This window comes from Erinaceus europaeus, chromosome 11, assembly GCF_950295315.1.
Source record: "Erinaceus europaeus chromosome 11, mEriEur2.1, whole genome shotgun sequence".
NCBI classification, from domain to species: domain Eukaryota; kingdom Metazoa; phylum Chordata; class Mammalia; order Eulipotyphla; family Erinaceidae; genus Erinaceus; species Erinaceus europaeus.
The window spans coordinates 116,150,675-116,171,659 of record NC_080172.1 but is presented as its reverse complement, the minus strand read 5'-3'; the positions used below and the strand labels follow the sequence as shown (position 1 = coordinate 116,171,659).

At 51.0% G+C, this 20,985-nt stretch overlaps 2 protein-coding genes across 4 annotated transcripts in view; one reads left to right on the top strand and one right to left on the bottom strand.

The window, feature by feature from the left end:
• The window catches only part of PADI3 (peptidyl arginine deiminase 3), a 41,514-nt gene that overhangs the window by 3,504 nt on the left and 17,025 nt on the right, over positions 1-20,985 (bottom strand). For 2 of the 3 annotated variants that reach the window (XM_060200885.1, XM_060200886.1), the window contains 12 exons: positions 16,428-16,489; positions 14,317-14,434; positions 13,381-13,506; positions 12,482-12,660; positions 12,229-12,332; positions 11,284-11,395; positions 8,534-8,641; positions 8,134-8,285; positions 5,306-5,450; positions 5,107-5,209; positions 3,848-3,927; positions 269-394 (listed from right to left, as the gene is read on the bottom strand). In XM_060200885.1, coding sequence (XP_060056868.1) covers positions 269-394; positions 3,848-3,927; positions 5,107-5,209; positions 5,306-5,450; positions 8,134-8,285; positions 8,534-8,641; positions 11,284-11,395; positions 12,229-12,332; positions 12,482-12,660; positions 13,381-13,506; positions 14,317-14,434; positions 16,428-16,489 — 1,415 coding nt within the window. The remainder of the gene's footprint in view (positions 1-268; positions 395-3,847; positions 3,928-5,106; positions 5,210-5,305; positions 5,451-8,133; positions 8,286-8,533; positions 8,642-11,283; positions 11,396-12,228; positions 12,333-12,481; positions 12,661-13,380; positions 13,507-14,316; positions 14,435-16,427; positions 16,490-20,985) is intronic. The other variant, XM_007523720.3, reaches the window with a different exon arrangement.
• ATP13A2 (ATPase cation transporting 13A2) overlaps positions 13,347-20,985 on the top strand; it is a 387,527-nt gene continuing 379,888 nt past the window's right edge. Inside the window, exon 1 of the mRNA XM_060200857.1 lies at positions 13,347-13,367. The gene's annotated coding sequence lies outside the window, so the exon portion shown is untranslated. The remainder of the gene's footprint in view (positions 13,368-20,985) is intronic.

Below are 20,985 nucleotides of genomic sequence, written 5' to 3'. Positions count from 1 at the left end.
CCAGCCCTCACAGCCTCATCCCCGCAGCTGGGTTGCGACCAGAGTGTCCTAGAATGTCCCGCCCTCCTCCTCCTGCCTTGCCCTAGATTCTGAACCCTTTGGGCTTCTCCTCAGCTTCCCAGTTTAAAGCACCCCCTAGAAATCAACCACTTCCAACCTTCTTTTCCCTGCTCTCCCTCTAAATATGTCCCCAAGCTTTCCCCTTTCCATCACCGCCCGCCCCCAACCCCTGATGGAGCCCCATGTCTCCTGACTAGAAGGACCGCACGTCTCTTGGCTTTTGTTCCTGGCCCGCGACGTGGTAAAGAAGATCCTCACAGATCTCCAACTGGGGGGGCCAGGCAGTGGTGTGTCTGACTGAGCGCATTACAGAGTTCAAGCCCCTGGTCCCCACCTGCAGAGGGAAAGCTTCATGAGTGGTGAAGCAGGGCTGTAGGTGTCTCTCTGTCCCTCTCCCTCTCTATCTTCCCCTCTCCTCTCAATTTCTCTCTGTCTCTATCCAAGAATAAAACAATATCAATAACAACAAAAAAAAACTAACAGTTTCCCCAGTTAGTGAAGAGGAATCGACCTGGCTGCCTGGCTCTGGCTATCAAGTCCTTCCAAGGCCATACCTTCCATCACCTCTAACTACCCATGACTGCGTACACCCAGAATCCCAAGACAGACTCCTTTCTGGGAAACAAAAGACTCCTATAAAGACTGACTTTGCCAGGGGGCTGGGCGGTGGTGCACCCGGTTAAGCACATAGTGATAAGCACAAAGACCTGCTCAAGGATCCTGGTTCGAGTCCTCACTCCTGCCTTCAGCAGGGACGCTTCACAGGTGGTGGAACAGGTCTGCAGGTATCTATCTTTCTCTCTCCCTATCTCAATTTCTCTCTGTCCTAGCCAATAAAATGGGGAAAAAATGGCCTCCAGGAGCAGTGGATTCATAGTGCTGGCACTGAACTTCAGTGATAACCCTGTAAGCAAAAAAAAAAAAAAAAAAAAAAAAAAAAAGGCTGACTTTGCCCTGGGGTACCCTGCTCCAGCTCCACTGAGCCTATGTTAGACCGTGTGGCTGGCGTAGGATGGTGTGGTGTGGCATCCATGCCCCGCCCTTCCTGCCCTCTGCCTGATTCGGCCTCAGCTCTCCATCTCCTCTCGCTCACACAGGCACAGCACATGTTGGCATCTGCTGCTTACAAGAACCTGGTTACCTACAGGGCGGGGGGTGGGCAGGGGAGAGGATCATTGGTTCCTGGGAATCAGGACTTATCCCAAGTCTGGTGGTTTCTGGGTAGGTGATTAGCCAATGTGTGTACTGACAAGGTCGATTTCAGATATATATGAGCGTGTGTGTGTGCGCATGTGAGTGTGAATGTGTGTTGTATGTGTGAGTGTGAATGTGTGTTGTATGTGTGAGTGTGAATGTGTGTGTGCATGTGTGTGTGAGCTTGTGTGTATGTGAGTTTGTCTGTGTGTGAGTGTGTGTGAGCATGTGTGTGAGTGTATGTGAGAGCGTTGTGTGAGCGTGTGTGTGAGTGTGTGTATGTGTGTGAAAATGTGACTGTGTGTGTATGTGTGTGAGTGTGTGAGAGTGTGTGTGTGAGTGTATGTGAGTGTGTGTGAGTGTGTGAGTATGTGAGAGACTATGTGTGAGTGTGTGTGAGAGTGTGTGTATGTGAGAGTGTGTGTGTGTGTGTGTGAGAGTATGTGTGTGTGTGTGAGAGTGTGTGAGAGTGTGTGTGTGAGTGTGTGTGAGTGTATGAGAGTGTGTGTGTGTGTGTGTGTGTGAGTGTGTGTGTGAGTGTGTGTGTGAGTGTATGAGAGTGTGTGTGTGTGTGAGTGTGTGTGAGTGTGTGTGAGTGTGTGTGTGAGTGTGTGTGTGTGAGTGTGTGTGTGTGAGTGTGTGAGAGTGTGTGTGAATGTGTGTGTGAGTGTGTGTGTGTGTGAGTGTGTGTGTGTGAGTATGTGTGTGAGTGTGTGTGTGAGAGTGTGTGTGTGACAGTGTGTGTGTGTGAGTGTGTGTGCGTGTGTGAGTGTGTGTGACTGTGAGTGTGTGTGTGTGAGTGTGTGTGTGAGTGTGTGTGTGAGTGTGTGTGTGTGTGTGTGTGAGTGTGTGTGTGAGTGTGTGTGTGACAGTGTGTGTGTGTGACAGTGTGTGTGAGTGTGTGTGTGTGAGTGTGTGTGTGTGAGTGTGTGTGTGTGAGTGTGTGTGTGTGTGTGACAGTGTGTGTGTGTGAGTGTGTGTGTGAGTATGTGACAGTGTGTGTGTGTGTGACAGTGTGTGTGTGTGAGTGTGTGTGTTTGTGTGAGAGTGTGTGTGAGTGTGTGTGTGAGTGTGTGTGTGACAGTGTGTGTGTGAGTGTGCGTGTGTGTGTTTGTGTGTGTGTGTGTGTGTGAGTGTGAGTGTGTGAGTGAGTGTGTGTGTGTGTGTGTGTGTGTGTGAGTGTGAGTGTGTGAGTGAGTGTGTGTGTGTGTGTGTGTGAGTGTGAGTGTGTGAGTGAGTGTGTGTGTGTGTGTGTGTACTCACAACATCTACTGCTAAAGTTTGTCATCACACCAAATGAAACCCTCCATCTCTCCTCCCCTATTCCATCCCTTCTGATGACTGCCCTAGTCTTCAGAATCTAAGAATCAGTTTGGTTACATTTTTTAAAAATTATCCTTGGATAGAGACAACCAGAAATCAAAAAGGAAAGGGGGTGATGGAGAGGAAGAGAGATACACCTGCAGCCCTGCTTCACCACTCGCACGGCTTTCCCCCTTGCAGGTGGGGACCGGGGGCTTGAACCTTGGTCCTTGCACATTGTAACATGTGCGCTTAACCAGGTGCACCACCACCTGTTCCCTGTTACTTTTTTTTTTTTTAAAAGTAATTACTTCTTTTAAAAATTTGTTGTTGTTGTTTAGTGCTCTAGATGGGATGCATTGGATCGACCTTCTCGTGGTGCATCCCGCGAGTCCCCATTCATTGGGGAAACTGACGATCCTTCCTAGCCGACTGAATCCACATGGATCCCAGTCACTTTCAAAGCCAGCAACAAGCAGCTCCTGACAGCTTTCAACCTGACCTGTTGACTGGCTACGGAAGAAGGGCAAACGCTAGAAGAAGAAGAGTGCTCTAGATTCCACATCTGAGCGTGACCACCTGGTAGTCACTCACCCCTGTACTTAGCTCACTCAGCAGAGTCGCCTCCAGTCCCGTCTCCCTGGTCAACGCTGGGGTGCCCACCGTCTCAGCACCGTCACAGCCATACGGACAACGAGCAAACTGCAGGTCGCAGGTCCTGCCTCCCTCCCATCTCTTCACAGGGAGCAGTTAGGGCCCCACTAACAGCCCCTCCCCTAAATACTCCGGGGGCCGGGCAGCAGTGACAGCTCCCCCCCTCCCCAGGCTGAGGACATGGTGGCTTCCTCTCCGCCTTCCCGTGCTGCCTTGACTTTCTGTAGCTACCTGTTTCCTGCCGAGGCCTTCCGGCACAGCCCACCACAAACTATCAGCAAGGTAGCAGAGGCGTCATTTCAAAACCACAAGTTTTAGCAGGTCCCTTCTCTGCTCACACCCTCAGGGACCGAGATCTCGCTCAGAGCCATGACTGAAGTCCTATACCGCAAAGCCTCATGGCGCCCACCCCTGCCCACTGCAGTTCACCACCCTCCAGTTCACCACCGCCTACACTATGCTGCCCGTTCCATCGGGAATGCCTGGTACGTTTATTCCTTCTCAGTCCGGATCGGGGTCTAGTGTCCCTCTGCCTGGGTCTGCTCCAGCCTGGGTTTTCATCACCTGTGAATCTCAGGTTTCTAGCCCCCCACTACGCCCCCAGCCAGCCCCCCAGCTAGACCCACAGCCCCTGTACCTGCACAAACTTGTTGTAGCTGATGAGACTTTTATTGGCTAGCACCTGGTTGATGGAGACAGTGCTGACCCGCACGTCACCTGTGAAGACATGAAGGGAGGGGACAAGGGCATCACCAGAGGGGGAGGGAAGGGGGTGGGGGGGACACCTGGTCTGGGAAGCTGCCAGGCAGAGGCCAAGTTCACCGCTGTGGTCTGGGCTGTGGGTCAGCAGCTGCCTGGCACCCAGAAGGGGTCCGCTCTGCCACGGAGGGGTGGGGGGGGTGCTCCAGCCCAGTGCAGTCCTTGGCAAAGGGAGTGTCTTTGGCCCCCTCCCAATACAGGACACCAAGCAGTGGCTCCCCTCTTTGCTAGTGGGGGGCTGGGGTCATCCCCAGACTACAGGCCCAGTCTGGATGGGCAGCACTGAAACTGTCCTCTCCAAGTCAAAACAGGGCAATGGACTCCCTGAGACCCAGCCTTCTCGCCAGCTTGATGGAGGGGCTGGTCGGAGGCCGTGGGGGTTGGGGTGGGATTAGACGGGGAAGCTACAGGCAGAAGCTTCCAATCCTCACAGTCACTGGGTTGAGTTGTTGTTGTTGTTATTGTTTTCAAGGTTTCACTTTTTTTTTTTTTTGTCTCCAGGGCTGTTAACGGGACTTGGTACTGGCACTATGAATCCACTGCTCCTGGTGGCCATTTATTCCATCTTATTGGCTAGGACAGAGAGAAATGGAGAGAGGAGGGGGAGATAGAGAGGAAGAGAGAAAGACAAACACCTGCAGACCTGCTTCACTGCTTGTGAAACGACTCCCCTGCAGGTGGGGAGCCTGAGGCTTGAACCTGGATCTTTGCAGGGGTCCTTATGCTTAGTACTATGCATGCTTAACCAGGTACGCTACTGCCGGCGTCTGGGTTTCATCTTTCTGGATTGGCTTTTATAGAAAGAAAGGGAGAGGGAGAGAAGGAAGAGAGAGAGAGAGAGAGAGAGAGAGAGAGAGAGAGGGGAGGAGGAGGGAGCCATAGCTTCCTCCAGTGAAGTAGGAGCTAGGCTTAGCTACTGCTTTTTAAAATATTTATGTTTATTTAATTAACGTATTTACTTTAGGTTTTAGAGACCAGAAGAAATTGTGGAGGAAGGTGACACAGAGAGGGAGAGGAAGAGAGGCAGAGACGCCTGTAGCCCTGCTTGACTGCTTGTGAAGCCTCTCCCCGGTGGGAGGTGGGGGCTGGGGGGGGGGCCAAGAAAGCTCAGAGGAGAAACGCAACACTGCTACCCACCAACAAGCCCCTGGAACAGGAGGGCCCTGCCGTGGCCCCACTTCTGCTTCTCCTGGAAGAGCTTGAAGCAGGCACTGGGGCTGGCCAGGAGCAGCCGGAAACCCTGCAGGGAGAACGGACTCAGCTGAGCGGCCCCAGGAGCCCCCCACCCCCTCCCCCCAGACGTTGCCAGGGACTGACATTTCACCCAAGTCCTTACCTGCCCATCAGGTGCAGGCACAAAGCTCAGAAACTCATCCACGTGGCCCACGGACAGCCAGTCCACAAAGAGCTCCACGGGGGGCTGGACCCTCTGCGCATGCAGGAAGTTCCTCACCACCTGCGTGACCCTCCGGCCACTCGACCTGGGGCCCAAGGGGTTAGGAAAGAGTCGCTTATCTGAAGCTTGACAAGAAGAGAAAAACCCCAAGAGTGGAGTGACAGCGGGCCGGAGGGTGGCGCCCCCAGTTGACTGCACACGTGCTGCCGTGTGCAGAGACCGTGCCTCAAGCCTTCCCCCCACACCGTCCCCACCTGCAAGCAGGAAGCCTCACAAGTGGCGAAGCCCTGGAAACACTGCTGTGAGTGTCTCTCCGTCTCTCTTTGACGTTTTTTCTTTTCTTTTTATCTGATACAACAGAGAGAAATTGAAAAGGAAGGGGGAACATAGAGGAGAGAGAAAAACACCTGCAGCATTACTTTCCCAAGCAGGGGATCTCTCTCCCTCTCTATCTGCTGACCCCCTCACTCCACCCTATTGCTCTCTGTTCTATCAAATAAATAAACAGTTTGGGTATTATTTTAAAAAATCAGAGAATGAGGAGTTGGGCGGTAGCGCAGCGGGTTAAGCGCATGTGGTACAAAATGCAAGGACCGGCATAAGGATCCTGGTTCGAGCCCCCGGCTCCCCACCTGCAGAGGAGTCACTTCACAGGCGGTGAAGCAGGTCTGCAGGTGTCTGTCTTTCTCTCTGCCTCTCTGTCTTCCCCTCCTCTCTCCATTTCTCTCTGTCCTATCCAACAACGACGACATCAATAACAACAATAAAACAACAAGGGCAACAAAGGGGAGTAAAAAAAAAAACAGAATGATAAGACTTTTGATAATATCTGCACAAGTCACATACTTTATGTAAATGCAGGAAGATGAAGACACGAGCTCGTGCGCACGCGCGTGCACACACACACACACACACACACACACACACACACACACACATCTCATTCAAGGTGTGTCGGTCATGAGTCTGATGCAGGACAGGTGAATTACACCGGGTAAGTGGCCCACCCAGGCCGCATCATCCAGGCTGTGAATCCTCAGAAATATGTGCTGACTCTGCCCTCACATTCTCCCGCGGGAGGGCGGGTGGGTCTCATCGCCAAGCTCACGGCTGTGGCTGGGAGGCATCTCCTTGGGCTCATTTCCTCCCTCTCTTGCCGCAGCCTCATGTCACCGCACGCTGCCAGGGAGACAGGTGGAGAAGGTGTCCCCTGCGGGCCACCACAGCCTCGGCGCTGTCCCTTCATTCACCCTCTTGCCTGCTGCACAAGCGTCTGATGGCAGGACCCTGACTCCCTTTTTGCCGTGAGATCATGTGTTAGAGGGCTGTTCATTCTTACCAAAGCTTCTTTAATTGTTTTTCCCTTTCGTTTTTATTGGCTAAGACAGAGACAAATTGAGAGGGGAGGGGGAGACAGAGAGGGAGAGAGGAAGAGAGACACCTGCAGACCTTCTTCACCACTCATGAAGCTTCCTCCCACAGATGATGGCTGGGGCCTTGAACCCAGGTCCTTGCACATGTGAATACAGGTGTTCTGCCTGGTGCGTCACCCTAAAGCTTCTGGGTTCACCTGTTATTTGCAGGATGGTCCTAAAGGCCTTGTTGAGTTTGCTGGGTTCTGCGTCTTGGTCTCATTCCACAGCAAATGTCCACCACTGTATGACTCTCTCATCTCCCATCAGTACCCCTGCCTACGTCACACTGGAAAGACAGTCTCCCCCTCTCTTCCTGTCACCCTGCATGTCATGTTATTATTATTTTTTTTTACTCATCTTTATTTATTTATTGGGTAGAGACAGCCAGAAATTGAAAGGGATGGGGGAGATAGACAGAGATACCTGCAGCCCTGATTCACCACTTGTGAAGCTTTCCCCTCGCAGGTGGGGACTGGGGGCTTGAACCCAGGTCCTTGCACATTTTAACATGTGTGCTCAACCAGGAGCACCACCGCCCAGCCCCTGATATTAGTTATTTATATCATGGTGTGAACCATCTTTGCCTGAAATGCAATTGGTCCCCAAGGCTGTTGAGACTTGAAGCTCCCCCCACCCCGATAATAACCATTGATAGCATGGACTAGTTTGCTGAGTCAGAAGATCCCCTGTGACTGCCTTCCCTTCTGCCTGATCTGTCCAGGCACTCACCTTCTTTGGGTCTACTTGGAAGCCGGAAGGCCTGAACTGAACAGTCTCTCATCTGGCCATTTGAGCTATCCCAGGCAAGTGCCAGCATGTTGGTCTGCTTCTAATTCTGCTTCTAAGACCCCTTCTGTTTCATTGGTTTAATCCCCCCTGCTTAACACTGTATCTATTTACATAACCACTGTTAACTAAGCACCGCCCTGCCTGCAGGGCACTGGTTTAATCCTCACTGGTTCAGGATGTCTTTTTGCTCCACCCCCTCTCATAGCACACCCTGATCTCCACCAGTCTTTTTTTCGCTCCACCCTCTCTACGTCACATCCTGTTTCCACCCTACTTGGCCAGTATATATATAAGGACAGGATTGTGATTAGAGATAGCTTAGCTTGTGCTGCGTTCCACATGAATAAAGAGATACTGCTTCCCAGCTCAGTCATGAGTCTCTGGTCGTCTCTCCTGCCCGCGAAGCTAGCCTGGCACCAGCAGTGCCTATCCATAGCCTGCCCACCACCACCAAGTCCAGGACTACCGTCTCATTTGAAGAATGACTGTCCCCTCTCTCCCCAGCCCCCCGCCACCCCCTGCCCCCCCTCTCCCAGGATGCACCACTCCTCACCCTTCTCTTACCCAGGCAGGTTGCCCCCAATGAGGATCCTCCCCAAGGGGTACTCCTTCCCATTGGCCACCACCGGGGGGCTGACCTCCAGGTTCCCAAAGGAGTCCAGGCCACTCACAGAGCGGTCTCGTGGCTCCCGGGTCACATAGCCAAAGTCTGGACCCTGGAAGGGGAAACTGAGTCAGGCTAGCTGGGCAGGGGTGATGGTGAGGTCGGAGGTGCTCACTAGGAAAAGTTTAAGAGGCAATTTGCAGGGCTCCATGTTATCTTGCAATTTTTGTAAATCAGTATTAAATCACTAATAAAAAAAAAAGTTGGCCTGAAGGTTTCCCGTGGGCCCCTGGGGCAATGGTCCTCCGTCTCATGTCAGGCTCTCTGGCGTCTCGGGTAAGGCAGTGGCCGCTCACTCACCAGGAGTCTCTTGTAAGGGAAGTCCTGCAGGTCCCCATTCCTGGGCGAGTCAAAGACCACCGGGAAGGTCTTGTGTGGTGCCTGCACATACCCCAGCTCCATTTCATCCTGTGAACAAGGGGCAGACATGGCCAGGACACTCAGCAGTCTCCCCTGTTTGCTCGAGCACTTTAGGGGCGAGGGAGACTACTCATGGGGTTCTCTGCCCTGGCCTGCTTTGTCCTTTGGGGAAGATGAGGAAGGCAGAGGTCATGAGAAGAAGGGACCTGGTTCACCTGCCTAGGACACACAGGAGGACAGTGTGTGAACTAGGAGGTGGGCGTGAACTTGGGTGACTTTGTGTTGGCCCAAGGGCAGAGCAGACACGGAGGGACTGAGGGTAGCCTGAACGGAAGTCGGCCACTGGGTTCCGCTCTGCCTCATCCCGATCCCTTGTGTGGTCAAAGGCAAGAGGGATCCAAACCCAATGAAATGCAGAGGGGCCCACTGTCAACAGACCACACAAGAAGGCGGGTGAGGTCAGCTACACTACACAGCACAGATAGGAAGTAGGCTGTTGTCTCCATTTATGTGGTGACACGCTCCGACACCCCTACAATGACAACGTCTCCCAATGCCACGTTCCTCGGGCTGCAGCCTTGTTACTAAGGTCTCAGCTCTACTCAGTGAGACACTCACAATCAGGTGTCTGGTTCCATCCTTTGCGCTTTTTTTTTTTTTTCCCCTCCAGGGTTATCACTGGGGCTCGGTGCCGGCACTCCAAATCCACTGCTCCTGTGGCTACTTTCCCCCATTTTAGTGGATAGGACAGAGGGAAATTGAGAGAGGAGGGGGAGATAGAGAGGGAGAGAGAAAGATAGACACCTGCAGACCTGCTTCATTGCTTGTGAATCGAACCCCCTGCAGGTGGGACATGGAACTCTGGTGGTGGGAACTGTGTGGAATTATACCCCTGTGATCTTAACATCTTGTTTATCATGATTAAATCACTAATAAAAAAAAAGAAACAGGGACACAAAGGAGAAACACAAAGTAAAACTTGGTCTGGGTTTGGTGGTATTACACCAAAGAAAAGGACTCTGGGGAGGTTTGGAGGGGAGGAAGGGCTGGGGGAATGATGGTGGGAATCGGTCTAAGTTGGAGGTGAGAGTGTTTTGCCTAAAACTATCACAGAGAGTTGAGAAATTTCTGGTCAAGTGCATGTATTACCATGCACAAGGATCCAGATTTAAGTCCCCAGTCCCCACCTGCAGGGGGGAAAGCTTCACAGGTGGTAAAGCAGGGTGGCAAGTTTCTCTCTGTCTCTCTCTCCCATTCTATCTCCCTCTCTCAATTTCTCTGTTCTATCAAATCAGATACATAAAGTTAAAAAAATGTTTTAAAGAGAGAGAGATGAAAATTGTACCATGTGTCAGCCACTGTTTGGTAAACCATTGTCCACACCCACCTCAGCCCTGCCAGCAATGACATGACCATCTGACACACCTGGCCCATCCCAGACACCCTTGTTCATATTTTTTTAAATCTCATTTTAATTTTCTTCTTCATTGAGGGGATTAATGGTTTACAATCAACAGTCAAATCCAGCAGTTGGTCCATGGGTCATATTTCTCAGTTTTCCACCTAACACTCTAGTCCCCCACCCAGGTCCTCCTCCGCCATCATGTTCCAGGACCCGAACCCTCCTCCCACCCCAGAGTCCTTGACTTTGCTGCAACACACCAACTCCAGTCCAAGTTCTGCTGTGTGTTTTCCCTTCTGTTCCTATTTTTAAACTTCTATGAGTGGGATCACTCCATATTCATCCTTTTCTTTCTGACTTATCTCACTTCACATAATTCCTTCAAGCTCCATCCAAGATAAGGTGAAGAAGGTGAAGTCATCATTTTTAATAGCTGAGTAGTATTCCACTGTGTATCTAGACCCCAACTTGCTCAGCCACTCATCTGTTGTTGGACACCTGGGTTGCTTGCAGGTTTTGGCTATTACAAATTGTGCTGCTAAGAACATATGTATACACAGATCTTTTTGGATGGGTGTGAACAGTTCCTCATAATTGTTACTGAGCCCAGATGGGGAATACCACCTTCTCCAAGCCCTAGTGGCTCTGTGTCAGCACTCCGCTCCTCCTTAGAATGGGTGCAGGGGTGTCTTAATCATTCAGCAGGTCAGGGGTTCTCAGATTCTTCACCACCAATATCTGAGGCCAGACCATCCCCCCTCTTTTTTGTAGGGGGGAGAGTATTTCCCAAGTCCAGAAGGATGTTGGATAGCATCCCTGGACACCACCACATAGAGTCCAGGGGTCTGCTTCCTCCAGATGTGACGACTCAAAGTCTCTAGACAGCGTCAAATGTTCCCCAAGGGCCCCCTTCCCTAGTCTAGACTGTGAAGGGCAGGAAGCCTATGCCCCACACTCCCAGCCCCATTCCTGACAGAACGCGCTTCAAACCCAGCACCAGGGTGCATTCACATTTCCAGACAGCTCTGGAAAAGCAGGGAGAGCTCTTGATGGAGAATAAGCAAGGATAGGCCTCTCTCTCTCTCTCTCTCTCTCTCTCTCTCTCTCTCTCTCCTCTCAATTTCTCTCTGTCCCATCAAAATAAATCAATAAATAACACAAATAGTTAATAGCAGCACCCTGGGAGGAAGGCAGCAGCCCACCCACCCTCACCCTTGCCCCAGGGGCCAGGCAGCCTCTCCCTGCAGGGCAGAATCTTCCCTCCATTCCACAAGTGCCTGTAGGGTACCTGGATCCAGCGGTCATTGCGGTTCTCCACCTGCGGGCAGATGGTCAGCTTGCAGCCCGCCTTCCTGGCCAGCTCGGCCACCTCGTCCACAAATCCCAGGTTGTTCCTCACCCTGCAGGAAAAACAGGGGAGGAAGTCTGAGGACGGAGGTGGGCTGTGGGACTCTGTGTAAGCTTGACAGAGCTTAGGGAAAACTCCCCCCATCCTTGGATGGAGGTCTGGGAAAGACACCCCTTGTTAGTCTCTCTCACCGAGATGAGCAAAGGGGAAAAACAGTCTCTCAGACTCAGTTCTTCCCTTTCAGACTCTCAAGCCCACAGAAACCTCACTGCCTCTCCCCATTAACTGCAGGCCACATGGCTGCCTGCATTAAGGTTCATTCAAAGTTCACATAGTCACCCAGAGTTCACACAATCACCTCACTTTTGATCACTAGAGAAAGCATACTCCATCACACACCTCTCTGACATCAGTCAGTGAAACTCCATATTTTATTTCCTTATAGCCTTTGACATTCTATCATGCTCTGTTTATCTTCTCTCTATCTCACCATGCTGGTTTAAGCCCTATGTTTCTCTCAAATACCTTTGGATAATTAAGTTGCTTGCATCATGAAGACTAATTATCTTGACCTTTATGTATCTCACCAATTCCTGTCATACCAGCCCTCTACGATAGGGGCAAGCTGACCTTTAAGAAAACTGTAATTTCTGACATATTTGAAAAATGTTCTTTGCCTGAATCTCTATTTAAACCCATCTTCATCTGCAATTAAATGAGAGTGTCCCAATTTTCCCCGGTGTCTCTTGTCTGTATCACATCGATCGTCTCTTGAGCAAGTGAGGGAGAACCGGTCGTTTGCCTTCCTTGCTGGAAATCAACCCACATATGTGCCGGCAGTGGGCAGGAAGCATGGTGGGACCGCCCGGGGCTCCCCAGACTCACCGGCACACGTACACCTCCAGGGGCGGCTGGGTGCTGGGTGTCATGATCCAGGGTGCCACTCGGAACACCACGGTGTCGGTAAAGATGGGGGACTGGGAGAAATCCTGCAGCGGGGAGCAGAGGAGACAGAGCGCTCACATGAAGGTCATGGCTGGGGGGAGTCACTCTGGCTTCAGTGGGGAGCCTCAGGGGCCTGGGTCTGCCATGCCGGCGGTGCCCGTCTCTCTCAGGCGTGATGCCCTCTGCTGATTACCTCATTGGAGTCATCCAGCAGGGTGATGTGGAAGGAGATGAGGCCTGGGAAGCCAGCGTCAGGGAAAGACAGACCCTCCACGAAGAAGCGTTCCTCGTCCCCATGGAAGTGGGGCACCTCGTAGGACAGCTTGTCCTGGCCTAGCACATGCCTGTACGCCTCACAGGAGTCCTCGGGACCTGACAGAGGTGGGGAGGTGTGGCCGTGACTCCCTGGGGGGCTGGGGGAGCCAGAGGGCTGCTGGGAGGACTTGACAGCCCCTCCCCTCCCCACCTGCAGGCCAGCTGCACACTGGCCACTGACAGAGGAGTAAAATGCCCCTGGGCCAGGTGGTGGTGCACACACTACCACACTCAAGGACTTGGGTCCAAGCTCTCAGTGCTCCTCTGCAGCAGGGAAGCTTCACAAATGGTGAAGCAGGGCTTCAGGCCTCTCTCTCTTTCTTTTCCTCCCTCCCCTCTCAACTTCTCTCTGTTCTGTCAAAATAAAGAAATAACATGAACAGTAAAATACCACTGGTAGGAGGGCTAAGCACTGGTGTACCTGGTTAAGTGCAAGTGTTATGCACATGGACCCAGGTTCAAACCCCTGGTCCCCACCTGCAGGGTGGAATGATGCTGGAGCAGTGAGGCAGGTCTGCAGGGATCTCTCTGTCTCTTTCCCTCTTTATCCCCTCTCCTCTCTCAATTTCTCTCTGTCTTATCAAATGAGAGAGAGGGAGAGAAGCAAGAAAGGGAGGGAAGGAAGGAAGGAGGGAAAGGAAAGGGAAGACAAGGAAGCAAGGGGTCAGTGTCTGCCTGCCATATGCTGACCGGGCATGGGGAGGGCATTCCTTTCTGAGACAACTGTCAGATCTCCGCAGCCCCTCGGGCAGCTGCCAGGGCTGGTCACACACTCACCGCAGGCATGGAAGACCCGGACACGCTCGGCATCGTAGCTGGAGGTGTGGAGGACAAGTCTATGGTCGTCAAAGAGGGCAGCTGGGCCCTGGGTCCGCAGGACCATGACAGACATGTCCTCCAGGTCTGCAGGGAGCAGAGAGGAGGCGGTGGCTCAAGAGGTGCATCCTGCCCCCACCCCTCTCCTCATGGGGCATCCACCCCCCTGCTCCGTTCAGCCCCTGGCAACCCTGGGAAGCACCCAGTATGAAGTCACCAGGAGAAAGTCAGCCTTCTAGAGCCTCTGTGTCTCCCCTGCCCTATCCAGAGAGGCAGGAGGGGCGAGGCCGGCCCAGAGCCTGGTACACACATCAGGTGCCGGCTGGCACACAAGGGCTTCCAGGCCCAATGTCGTGTCCTGTCGAGACCGGGAAGGCCCACCATCCCTAAGCCCCTGCACTGAGGGATGAGGCCTCCTCTTGGAGTAGCTAGGAGCACCTCCCTAGGAAGTCGTATCCCACGCTAGCGCCCTGCCTGCTGCTCTTCCAGGGCTGTGAGGTCTGGGGTGGACTTGGCGGAATGGGGGAGAGGGCGGCATCCCTGAAGTGCAAGCCAGGGGTGTCTGGGGAGGAGGCCTAGCTTCCGGTGGGGGGAGGACTTGAGGGCCTCTGAAGTTGGGATGGTCGGGAGTTGGGCCGATGCCACCCGCCCACCTGGGTGACTAAGCGAGGGTTTGGATTGGCCCAGAGCACAGCAGGTACTCAAACCAGAGTGCCCACTGGCAGCGGGGCAGTGAGGAAGAGCAGCCACTGGCCCAAGGCAGCTTTGAGGGGACAGTCCAGGTGTCTGGGAGCTGGGAGGCTGGGCCCTGAGCTCTGCCTTCCAGGCTGCCCGCCCCCTACCCCAGGGCACAGGGATCTCTATGGGGTGTCTGAGCAGGGACCTTGCCCACCTCACCTTGCAGGCATTGCACGTGCTGGTCACAGTTGTCCTGGCCGGTAGAGTTCACACTGTCCCTGTCACAGTTGACCAGCAGGATGGCTCCATACCCGCTGGGCCCCCAGACCCACTGTTCCTGCAAAGCACAGCTGGTGAGGGGGCTCAGCCAGCCTCCTCCTTCACCCTACCCAGGCTCACTGGAAGACCCCCTACTTAGCCATCGGCAACACATCTGGAGCGCCTATGGCCGCTCGACACAGGTGTCTGCAGCCGACGTCCTCAAGGTGTTGTCCTCATCAGGTGAGCCCACAGCAAGCTCCAGGCCTACCTCTCAATGTGGCCCCCAGAGTTCCTGCTGCCTGGAATGTCCTCTCTCTCTCCCCTGATTTTAAATGTATCTCATGAGGGGCCGGACAGTGGCGCACCTGGTTAAGCACACACATTGCAGTGCACAAGGGCCTGGGTTCAATTCCGATTCAATTCCCAGTCCCCACCTGCAGGGGGAAAACTTCACAAGTGGTGAAGCAGGGCTGTAGGTGTCTCTCTATCTCTCTCCCTAGCTCCTTCTCCCCTCTCAATTTCTCTCTGTCTCTATCTAATACTAAACAAAAGGTTAAAAAAATTTCTTTTAAAAAATTAAAAAATAAAGCTAGGAAGAAAGAAAGAAAGAGAAAGAAAGAAAGAAAGACAGACAGACAGACAGACAGAAAGAAAGAAAGAAAGAAAGAAAGAAAGAAAGAAAGAAAGAAAGAAAGAAAGAAGTTTTATGTGAGGGGGCCTGGTGGTGATATACCTCATTAAACGTATATGTCACCACATGCAAGGGCCAAGGTTCAAGACCCTGGGCCCCACTTGCAGGGAGAAAGTTTCATGAGCAGTAAGTAGGACTACAGGTCTCTGTCTCTCTCTCTCCCTCCCAATTTCTCTCTATCTCTATCCAAAATAAATAAATGAATGAGTGAATAAATACAATTAAAAATAATATGAAAATGTTATGTTATATTTTTCTATGAGAGAGAGACTAGGGCACCATCAGTCCTGCAGTGCTGGACAGCTGCTCCAGGGCCTCTAGCTCGTGAGTTCTGTGCTTTACCTACTAAGTCACCTTCCAGCCCTCTTGTCTGGCTCCAAAGCCAAGTTCACGTGAACTCAGAAGGAAATCTTCCTTGTTCACAGAGCCTGCTCATGAGATGTCCCCACAATTCTGCCCAGAGTTCTCCAACAGTCTCATACTCATTCAAGTCCCCTTTTCACCCAAGTCAGGGCTTGGAACTCGATGGCCCGGGAGCCTGATCCAGCCCACTGACTGCTCTCATCAATAAAGTTTTATTGGAGCAGGGTCAAGTCCATTTGTTTCTGTATTGACTACACCTTCCCGTGGCACAACTGGGAAGTTATAACAGAGACATGGTGGCTCACAAAATCTAAACTAGTTGCTATCTGGAGGGCTGAGTGTTGGCACGTTTTGTAGTGCGCACACACACACACACACACACACACACACACACACACACACAAGGACCTGTGTTCAGATGTCTGATTCCCACATGCAGGGAGAAAGCTTCATGGGTAGCAAAACAAGGCTGCAGGCGTCTCTCTCTTTCCTTCCCTATCACCCTCTCCTATCTCAATTTCTTTCTGTCTCCATCTAAAAAAAAAAAATGTTAACAACTATTAGCTATCCATAGAAAAAAGTTTGCCAACTCCTTGTCTAGAAAAAAAGAAGAAGAAGGAGAAGAAGAAGGAGGAGGAGGAGGAGGAGGAGGAGAAGGAGAAGAAGGAGAATCCAGTTCTCTTCCCCTAAAAGTCACTGAGGATGAGTAGCTGTAAGCTTGATAATTCTTGGTGATGATCTTGATGGAAGAGACCCTGGACCCTGCCTGGCTCCCAACTGCCCCCCTGATCTTAGCATCATCTGGGAGGTAGGGGTGGGGGTAGCTCCAAAGGCCTCACCCCTCCTTTTTGTCCTCAGCTGGGAGGGTGTGTGTATGCAAACCCAAGATTTCATACATCCGAAGCATGTGCTCTGCCCAAGCTACCTCTCTGGCTTCAGACCTCACCCCTCTTCACCGAGCCGAGAGCTACCCCCACACTCACACTGCACTCGGGGGCAGGTCGAGATTCCCTACCTTGTTTACAAAGCTCCTGTCCTGCCTGCCCTCACAGTTCAGGTCACAATCCAGAGCAATATCTGCGAGGGGAAGGCAGAGAGGAAGTCTCGGTGGGCCCCGGGGCTCAGCACAGGCCTCTGGGCTCCATCTAAGGTCTCCGTCAGGCCCAGGGTGGGGGGCAAACAGAGCCTCCTCCCTTCCAGGCTGGGAGAAGAAGCCACAGGAGGGAAGCGTGGCTGAATCCAGAGCCCAGTCAGATGCTGCTTCCTGTCGGAACCCCCCTAAGCCATTGCACTCCACCCCTCACTCCTTCAGGCCTGGTGGTCTGTGGTCTAGGACGTGTCCGGCACTCAGCTTGGGCCACCCTGGACACTGGCGGCCTGCATGAGGCGGCCTCGTCTCCTGGAGCGGGCGGTGGGCCTGGACGTTGGCATCAGACAGACTTGGGTGTGAATCTAGACTCAAATCTACAGCTTGGCTCCTTCTTTATAAAGGAGAAGTCTGCCAGGATCTGTGCAGAGCCTGAGTGATAACCCTGGTAGAAAAAAAAAGAAAAACTATCATAGTTTGAAACTAGGACACTAGGATCTTATCATTTTCCAAACCATTATTAATCACTAATACAATTAAAAAAAAAAGTCCTACCACAAAAATACGTATGCTGTAATTCCACCCATGGACAATTCCAAAGACAGACAAAACAAACTGTATTACTCAGGCTCGCCTATCCCAGTGCCGAAACCCCAGGCATCACGTTGTGGAGATGGTGCTTAGCTGCAGGGGAAGGAGGAGCCCTGTTTCTTGGCCAGGATTTTGGCTGCTCGGTTGTTTGCTTTGTGACCATTCATGACCGTGCAAAAACCACGCACGTCTAGTACAGGTTGCTGTAGATGGAATGTATTTCAGTTATACACAAGTGCATGCCATAGGCAATAGAGCGAGCACGGTAGACGTCTGACACATATTCAGCATAGCATGTGGGTGGTAAAACTCGGCACACTTTGCCTTACATTTTGAGGGTGGGGATGGGGTACAGGGACTGACTATCCAACCTAAAGAAAAGCAAGCGACCACCTAGAAACGGAGCGACAAGGAGACCAACCGTCAGTAGGAGACATCGAGTTAGATCAGGGCAGAAATCAATGAAGTTGAAAAGCAGAAGGCCATTGGGGAGATTAATGAAACCAAGAGCTGGTTCATTGAAAGGATGAATTGAATAGATGAACCATAAGCTACACTCATTAAGAGAAAAAGAGAGAGAAAGCTTTGGTAAAGTCACTCAGATGAAAGAGGAGATATTACAGCAGGTGAGGCAGAAGTATAGAAGATCATGCAAGACTCAAGTATAGAAGATCATGCAAGACTCAAGTATAGAAGATCATGCAAGACTCAAGTATAGAAGATCATGCAAGACTCAAGTATAGAAGATCATGCAAGACTCAAGTATAGAAGATCATGCAAGACTCTTGTGGACATCTATATGTAAATAAATTCAACAACTCAGAAGGAACGGACATATTCCTAGAGTCATACCAACTGCCAACCTTAATAGGCCAATCACTATCAAATAGATGATACTAAGACTTCAGATTGGTAATCTGATTAAATTTTAACAGTGAGCTCAAATTGTTAATACATTTCTAACAATGACTATTTCTTTGAAATATTAAATCACCTATAATCTTAGACCAGGGAGAACAGAAGCAACTGGTTGTGTCATTTTATAAGATACCACCATATGTAAGTAGCATTAAAAGACATAAATTATGGTGAGGTCTTATATGATACAGCAAATCCTAACAATGGCATTTTCAAAGTCAACCAAATTTCCAAATAATTTGGTTAAACAATAACTGTCTATTGCCTTCTTAAGCCCTAAGATAACAGGCATCTTCCTCATTCTCTATAAACCCCATATTTCTCCCAGTCCTGGAACCTCAGGGGTGGGGCTCACTTTCCTGCCTGCTTCTCTCAATTCATACCAAAATGATATTCCATCCGCTGATCCCAACCTAATCAACGCAAGGAGTACCACCTCAGCATGCTTCACTTCAGACTATGTCCAGAGACATCATGCATGGAATGTCAACCCTCCAGCTTCATTACTCTGCCACCAAGTTCCAGATGCTACCATGATGCCAACCTGACTTCCCTGGGCAGACGGCCTCACCAATGTACCCGGGTACCCCACCTTCCCAGATCCCACCCCGCCACAGAGAGAGACAGGTTGGGGGTGTAGATCCACCTGCCAACATCCACATTCAGCAAGGAAGCAATTACAGAAGCCAGAACTCCCACCTTCTGCATCCCACAGATAATTTTTGTCCATACTCCCAGAGGGATAAAGAATAGGGAAGCTTTCAGTGGAGGGGATGGGACACGGAACTCTGGTGGTGGGAACTGTACCCTTCTTATGCTATGGTCTTGTCAATATTTCCATTTTATAGATTAAAAAAGGAAACAAAAATAGATGATACTGAGTCCTTTGGGATAAAGTGGATGGGACTGGGGAAGATGATGCTTGGTGAAGCAAGTCAGGAGGAGAAAGACACTGCAGAATGGCTTCACTCATGTTCGGAATACAGACAAGTGAACATACAAATGTGTGTGGGGGGGGAAGCCCACCTCTATCTAAGACTGTGGAGAAGTAGAGCGGTTTTCTATGGAGGTGGGGGTGGGGACACAGACCTTTGATGACAGGAGTAGTGAGGGGGGAAAAAAAAGGAGATATGATGGTATCACCCACAATTAAGCAAAACTTAACCAAAGTCGCACTTAGATAGCCACCTTGACAACAAGGGTGACAGTGCATGATCGCAAGGCTTTGTCCACACGATGTTGGCGGGTGCACCGTGGCACACACTTTTCAGAGGTCGGGGGGACTGTTTCTTGAATAAAAAATAGAAATTTCCTACACCTCAGCATTGGAGAGAACATTTTCAGCTTTGGTGTGAAGCTCGCTCTGACTGACCACCACAATGCAAACCTCTCCCCGCTGTACAGAGCTGCCCACTGGGTTACGGAGGTGTGTGAATGTTGACTGGTGTACGCACAACACAGCTCTCAGAAGTTTCTGGGCTCGAGGAACCAGAAATCGCACATCAGAGGGAGAATGGTTTACTTTGCTCTTCCTTTTCTTTCTTCTTTTTTCACCTTTTCTTTCCTTTCCTTTTCTTGTCTCTTCTTTTCTTTCCCCTTGTTTTGTTTCTTTTTTTATTAAAAAATTTATTTATTCCCTTTTGTTGCCCTTGTTGTTTTATTCTTGTAGTTTTGTGTTGGTATGCATGAGACCCCTTCTGTTTCATTTGGTTTAAATCCCCCCTGCTTAACACTGTTCTATTTACATAACCACTTCATTCTATTTACATAACTGCTGTTAACAAGTTCCACCCTCCCTCCAGGGCATTGGTGGTTCAGTGATAGGATTCTCGCCTGCTCTGCCCCCCCTCTTTGTCACACTCTGATTTTCACCAGTCACTTTTCTCTCCACCCTCTCTATGTCACATCCTGTTTCCACCCTACTTCGTAAGTATATATAAAGACAGCATTGTGAGTTTTACGGTACTGTACTTTGAGTTTAGCTTAGCTCGGCTTAGATTGTGCTGCGTGTCCTGCATGAATAAAGAGATACTGCCTACAGCTCAGCCATGAGTCCCTGGTCGTCTGTTACCCGCCCGTGAAGCCAGCCCGGCGAAAACAACATAGCCCGGCGAAAACAACAGTTTTGATGTCATCATTGTTGGATAGGACAGAGAGAAATGGAGAGAGGAGGGGAAGACAGAGAGGGGGAGAGAAAGACAGACACCTGCAGACCTGCTTCACTGCCTGTGAAGTGACCCCCCCCCTGCAGGTAGGGGGCTGGGGTCTCAAACCACGGACTCCTTATGCCAGTCCTTGTGCTTTGCGCCACCTGCACTTAACCCGCTGCGCCATCGCCTGGACTCCTCTTGTTTTGTCTTTTTTCTGCCACTAGACATATCACTGGGGCTCAGTGCCTGCATGATGAATGCACTGCTCCTGGTGTCCATTATTTTTCTTTTACTTTTTTAAAAAAAACTTTAAAAATATATATTTATTTATTCCATTTTGTTGCTCTTGTTATTTTATTGTTGTAGTTATTATTATTGTTGTTGATGTTGTCCTTGTTGGATAGGACAGAGAGACATGGAGAGAGGAGGGGAAGACAGAGAGGAGGAGAGAAAGACAGACACCTGCAGACCTGCTTCACCGCCTGGGAAGCGACTCCCCTGCAGGTGGGGAGCCGGGGGCTCGAACTGGGATCCTTACTCCGGTCCTTGTGCTTAACCCACTGCGCTACCACCCGACTCCCTTCTTTCCCTTTTATTGATAGGACAGAGAGAAACTGAGACGGGAATGGGAGATAGAGTAGGAGAGAGACAGAGAGACAGCAGCAGTACTTGCTTCACCACTCATGAAGTTTCTACCCTGCAGGTAGGAACAGGGGCTTGAACCCAGGACCTTGCTCACGGTTCCAGGTGCACCACTGGCCAGCCCCTGCTGGCTTACTTTTCACTGTACACTGTTTCATGGCAACTGATGTGCACTTTTAAACTTT